Raw genomic sequence first — 5,647 nt, forward strand, 5'->3', positions numbered from 1 at the left:
CTGTTTCGATAGCGGTAGTGACCAATCACGGACCTAAATGGGTTGACCTTTCCTTTTTCTCCGTTTGGTGGATCTTTTTTATTTGCTTCACAGCGTGTGAAAAGGGATGTGATACACACATTAGTATTGATCATGTGCTCTTTTCAATCATTTTTTATCTGATGGATATATTAGGGTACTTCGATCTTTCGATTAGTACTTTACTTAGTTTTTCTCAATAAACGTATCAAGGAAATTATTTTTATTAACTAATTTCGTGGTGCATACGACAAATTCCACGTTGTTCTCGTCTTGCTGGGCAAGGAAGCGAAGGGCGGAGATTTCGGCGAACGTGCATCCACCGACGAAGAATACAACAACGACTCGTGGAATGTCCGATTGGGAAATCTCCGATGTAAATGAACCCCGCCGATTATTCAGCGTCATTGACGATTGGAAGTCTTCAAAAGTGGGACCCGGTAAACCGGACAAGACGTCATTCAGTCCCTGCCAGCCGTTCGGCTTGAGATGCTGTTCGATAATGCGTACCGAAAGGGGCGCATAAATGCTGTGTACATAGGAAATGTCTTTGGGGGAAACCTCCTCTGGATTTTCAGCTGTTAGGTTCAACGTTTTACGTAGAACAGCATAACTTCGTGTACTTGTCTGTGGCTTCAGTAGCCCTGCTTTTTCGAGGTTCCCAATTGTCAATAAAGTTTGTAAACCATACACCTGAACCAGCTCTCGCTTGTAATAGTCCAGAACTCTAGGTTTCAAGCCGGATCCGGCAATCGATTGCATGCACATTAGACGAAGCACGTTGCGCAGGGGTGCTTCTTTTGCAATCAAATCTTCGATGAACGGATTCGGTTTATCGACATCGGAGCACATCATGAACTCTTGCTCACAGCCAAGTTCATCTAAAAAGGCGTCAGATGAAATAACTTCTTTGATAAGTTCGGCAATTTTTGTATGGGTTGCCAGTGATTGTTCGTTCGCTTTGATGTGAGGCAAACTTTCAACAAACTTTTTTAACTCCTGAATAGATTTTTCACCGTGATTTTCGTTAGCTCTGGAGCGTATTGATTTGGCCAGCCGAGAAAGAACTGCACCAACGGCATTGAAATTTTTGTCTCGCAGCTCGGCGAACAATTGCTCTTTCGAGTTTAGAATGAACTGATTTTTTTCGGTGTTCTTTTCGATAGCGAACCCCTCCCCCGAAGTGAATTTTTCAGCCGGTAAATTAACGGTGGTGTTGTTGATGCCAAAAATTTCGTCGATTAAGCCCTCGTAGGTTAGCTGAGTTGCCAGAACACTCATTAAATCGATTGACCTATCGAGTATGATCATCTGATCGATAACGCCCTTATCGCAGCTTGCGCCGTTCAGTATCGTTTCGTCCTCATCAGCCATTGCCTTCGTCAATTCCCAGACCCGTTGGGCACAACTTCCTTTACCGTAGACTTTCGGTATTCGGCCGTATAATTTTTGTAGCGCTATCAAAGCGCATGCTGATTGATGCAGGCTTGAGGTGTCACCTTCAATATAAAGATCTCTGAAATGAGAAAAATTTTTAAATTTTTATTTTGAGCTAATATTTTTTCCGTTTCCATTCCTACTCTCATTTAGCCTATACGAATATAGGAGTAGCATTTTGAAAATCACTCGAATCAGTTTTTTTCTGAATCAATATTTGATACGGCCGTAAACAAGGATAAGAGCGATAAACTTACTTGAAAGCATCTTTAAGTTCCATAGAAAGAAAATCGTTGTCGAATGGAAAAAAGTCGCATTTGAATTCTCCAATGTACGCCAAACTTCCGTGGACGCCTTTTACCTGCAGCCGCTTCTCGCAGAGAAAAGACTTTTTCGGTAGGAAGTACAGATAATATTCCTTTTTGCTAACTAATAGCATTCATGAGAAAATTAGTACCTTAAAGAATTAATCCACGTCAGTATACCTTTTTTCTTTCGTTCCTCTTCGTGTATATTATTTGCGATGTAATCCATGAGGGTTTGATTTGGTCGGGTAATGAATATTATGTTCTTTACGTCAATGTCGGTCCACGGCTCAGGCCGCAGTTGGTACATCTTGGTAACATGGTGCTCTTTGAGAAACGTATACCGCGCAACCAAACCGACCGGGCCACCCAATGATTCATCCCAAATGATGGCCTGCAATTAAAAGTAGTGTTTTTGCAAAAAAAATAAACGCCCTTTTGTCAACTACCAATTTTTGTATACCTTTGTCCCTTCACAGCGATCCAATATTTCAACTAACTCCCGGGCGGCTGCTTCCTGAAGTAACTGCACGTTCAGACGGCCTCCAGAGAGATGAGTAAACATCGTTTCACAATGAGCAATTTAAAAATCATGCAGAAACCAAGTAAAACATTTGTACCGAAAGCTAACCAAGCTAACGAGATTTCATTTGTTTTGGAAAATAATCATTCAACTTCATCATTGCCAGATGACAGTTGCAGGCACTTTATGATGCTCTACTGTACAGTAAGCTATAGTAGTTCGACCAAACTGATGTTCAATAACTTTCAAAACTTGACCCAACTGAATGTTGAATTTCATCAAGATGATTGGGTGGCACCCCATCACATTGTTGTGATGGTAGATATCAATCACAGAAATTATATGTACGAATATATCGAATCATACAAGCAATTTTTGAACATTGTTTCCATTGGTATATACTCCAATTATAATGGGAGTCCTGTAACATTAAGCAGGGTATACACCACAAGTTATCATTAGAACATGTGCACTGATGGATTGATGGCAGATTCGATTGCATAAAACATACAGAAACCGAATGATTACATTTAAGACGTTGTAAGTGAACAGCTCCTGAAGAAAATATGCTTTCAAACAGTAATCACAACACAGTGTAAACTATTGGAAACGATTGAATAGCAACAGTAGTAATAACCAGTAATCGCCACCCATGTCTTCGATGCTACCGAAACCACCAAATCCGGATGACAAGCCAAAATTGGATCCATCCAAGACTACCGGGGTCTTTTTCCAAAATTTGGACCTAGATGAAATGGCCAAACATTTCATTGGCAACAATAACAGGTAAGTATCACACTATTCGGATAGTGTTGTGCTTAAATAATCCCTATTTGAAAAGATTTAGAGAGAACATCATAATACCAAAAGTCTATGGTGCGGTGCAGATCAAAACCAACGAGGAGAAACTGGTGGAGGCGGCTTTCGAGAGTTGTGCGTTCAAATCGGTGATGAGCTGTGTCCTTGGTTATGGGCTGGGTGCAGCTATTGGGCTGTTCAGTTCGTCGGTCAATCCGAGTATAGCGGATCCGCTGGCAGCGGAGAAGCAGCAAACTGCTCGCGAAATCTTTCGTGATATGCGGCAAGCGACGCATTCGTATGGTAAAAACTTTGCCGTTATCGGGGCCGTTTTTGCTGCCGTCGAGTGTATTATTGAATCGGTATTTGCTGTTTGAATTCCCGGGTGTCTGATCCTTTTAATGACTAAATTACTTTGTAGAAACGAGGTGTATCCGACTGGAAAAATGGAACCTATGCTGGAGCAGTCACTGGAGGACTTATTGGTGTAAGAGGTACGTGTATTGTTGATTTGCTATGTGAAACGGAATTGACAACAAGGCTGTATTGTTTTTGTAGCTGGAATTAAAGCTGGTATTGTAGGAGCTGCTGGCTTTGCGGCATTTTCCACTGTTATTGATTACTATATGAGGCATCGAGGGTAACACAACTTCTAAACAGAGCGCTTAGGCATGTGTTGCATGTTACTTGAATCATTGAGCAACCAAAGGTCTAATAAAGGGTAGTTATTATTAATCGAAAGATTGCATATTGTGGTACAGAATATCATTAGCATGAGAAAAATTCTACTTCATATACGCTAATTTCTAATTCATGGTTTTCAATAATTTGCTAATTTGTTGTTTTGGTTAAAATTATTTCTTCATTCAAAAATTAATTATTTTACAGTCATTTACAGTCTTTCGAAAGTACAATGAAAAAAGAACTATGAGATTGAGGTAAAATGCTTTAATTGCAAGACACTTTTGTAGCAGTTATCCAGATTTTGATAATGGGAGCCTAAACTATCAATCGAAAATGAACTTTAATCAAACGTCTTGAAAATAAGAAAACATAAATAGTGGTACAAACCATTTTAATCTGAAATTTTCCTTCAGTATAATTTCATGCTTACGCTAATGAACTGATTAAAAATAGGTTGTGTACGACGGTTATGAAGAGTTAAAGGCTGTTAAATTTTTTTTTCTTCATCTATAATTTATTTGACACGGCACAAATACAATTTAATGTTTAACGGCGCCAATTATATCTGGTAGCTTACTTTCTAAAGTATCTTAATAACTAAAAGCAAACTTTTTATCCTCGCTGCCGACTACGAGCTGAAACTAAATCTAACTTAAAGCTAGAATGTTTTGCATCAAAAGCACTGATTTGTTGTTTGATGGTTTTCCATCGCCATAGGTAAGCAGCATATTGAATATGTTCCGCTGCTGGGCCAAGATATTACGGACTGGCATATTGGGTTGTCTCCCTCGGGACCTGAGAGTATCGTGCGGGTCTAGTTGCTGTTTCCGGATCCGGGGTCTTAACGTGTTCTTGTCGTTTGGTTGGATGTAGGCGGAAGGGGATAGGACTAAACTGGGGCGTGGATGGATTTCAGGAAAACGTATATAAGGGACATGTAGGATAGGTCACGGCTCGCCAAGACATCACGAACAGGAACAGCTGGCTGCCTACCTTCGGCCTGCAGGGAAGCTATTAATCTAGACCTGGCGTCACGGTGTACAGGGCATGACCAAACAACGTGCTCTATGTCGTGATAACCCTCACCACAGGCACAGATACCACTTTCCCCGAGCCCAACACGACGGAGATGCGCGTCAAATCTATAGTGATTGGACATAAGCCGGGACATCACGCAAATGAAATCCCGACCTACATCCAACCCCTTGAACCACGGGTTCGTCGATACTTTGGGGATTATGGAATGTAACCACCTTCCCAATTCCCCTCTGGTCCAAGCATTTTGCCAACTGATGATCGTATTCTGACGTACAAGTGCGAAAAATTCATTAAAAGCAATTGGTCTTTCTTAATATCACCGTTTGTTGCGCCCACCTTAGCCAAAGAGTCCGCTTTCTCATTGCCCGGTATCGAGCAGTGAGAAGGGACCCACGCTAAGGTAATCTGAAACGATTTTTCGGATAAAGCACTCAGATGTTGCCGTATTTTCCCCAGGAAATACGGAGAGTGCTTAACATCTTTCATCGATCGGAGAGCCTCAATGGAACTGAGACTGTCCGTAAAGATGAAATAATGGTCCGTGGGCATTTTTTCGATAATCCCTAGGGTGTACTGAATTGCAGCTAATTCTGCGACGTAAACAGAAGCAGGATTATCAAGCTTATGGGAGACGGTTAAATTGTTATTGAAAATATCGAAGCCAGTGGACCCATCAAGAAGTGATCCGTCAGTGTAGAACATATTGTTGCAGTTGATGTTTCGATATTTATTGGAAAAAATTTTGGGGATCTGCTGCACGCGTAAATGATCCGGGATTCCACGAGTTTCTTCTATCATGGATGTATCGAAAAACACAGTAGAATCAGAAGTATTTGATAAGTCG

At 41.0% G+C, this 5,647-nt stretch overlaps 2 protein-coding genes across 2 annotated transcripts; one reads left to right on the plus strand and one right to left on the minus strand.

Moving 5' to 3' along the window:
• Window positions 1-140: 140 nt before the first annotated feature.
• LOC129727352 (vacuolar protein sorting-associated protein 33A) lies at window positions 141-2,446 on the minus strand. The gene is made up of 4 exons (XM_055685113.1): window positions 2,224-2,446; window positions 1,941-2,154; window positions 1,713-1,884; window positions 141-1,534 (listed from the first exon to the last, which is right to left on the minus strand). Exons 1-4 carry the CDS (start codon window positions 2,323-2,325, stop codon window positions 205-207), a joined length of 1,818 nt encoding a protein of 605 aa, XP_055541088.1. The 5' UTR covers window positions 2,326-2,446; the 3' UTR covers window positions 141-204.
• A 273-nt stretch (window positions 2,447-2,719) lies between these two features.
• Window positions 2,720-3,822, plus strand: LOC129727353 (mitochondrial import inner membrane translocase subunit Tim22). The gene is made up of 4 exons (XM_055685114.1): window positions 2,720-3,069; window positions 3,125-3,443; window positions 3,503-3,575; window positions 3,640-3,822. The coding sequence occupies exons 1-4, from the start codon at window positions 2,936-2,938 to the stop codon at window positions 3,723-3,725; spliced, it is 612 nt and encodes a 203-aa protein (XP_055541089.1). The 5' UTR covers window positions 2,720-2,935; the 3' UTR covers window positions 3,726-3,822.
• Window positions 3,823-5,647: the final 1,825 nt, after the last annotated feature.

The sequence above is a fragment of the Wyeomyia smithii genome, chromosome 3, assembly GCF_029784165.1.
Source record: "Wyeomyia smithii strain HCP4-BCI-WySm-NY-G18 chromosome 3, ASM2978416v1, whole genome shotgun sequence".
In the NCBI taxonomy this organism is placed as follows: Eukaryota; Metazoa; Arthropoda; class Insecta; order Diptera; family Culicidae; genus Wyeomyia; species Wyeomyia smithii.

Bases quoted from the DNA above. Each gene is read 5' to 3' on its own strand.
- LOC129727352 (XM_055685113.1), bottom strand. From the start codon at position 2,325: ATGTTTACTCATCTCTCTGGAGGCCGTCTGAACGTGCAGTTACTTCAG. The intron at 1,885-1,940 runs GTATACTGACGT...GAATGCTATTAG, and splicing joins AGAGGAACGAAAGAAAAAAG to TTAGCAAAAAGGAATATTAT. The intron at 1,535-1,712 runs GTAAGTTTATCG...TTCTCATTTCAG, and splicing joins GAACTTAAAGATGCTTTCAA to AGATCTTTATATTGAAGGTG.
- LOC129727353 (XM_055685114.1), top strand. From the start codon at position 2,936: ATGTCTTCGATGCTACCGAAACCACCAAATCCGGATGACAAGCCAAAA. The intron at 3,070-3,124 runs GTAAGTATCACA...CTATTTGAAAAG, and splicing joins TTCATTGGCAACAATAACAG to ATTTAGAGAGAACATCATAA. The intron at 3,444-3,502 runs GTATTTGCTGTT...ATTACTTTGTAG, and splicing joins TCGAGTGTATTATTGAATCG to AAACGAGGTGTATCCGACTG.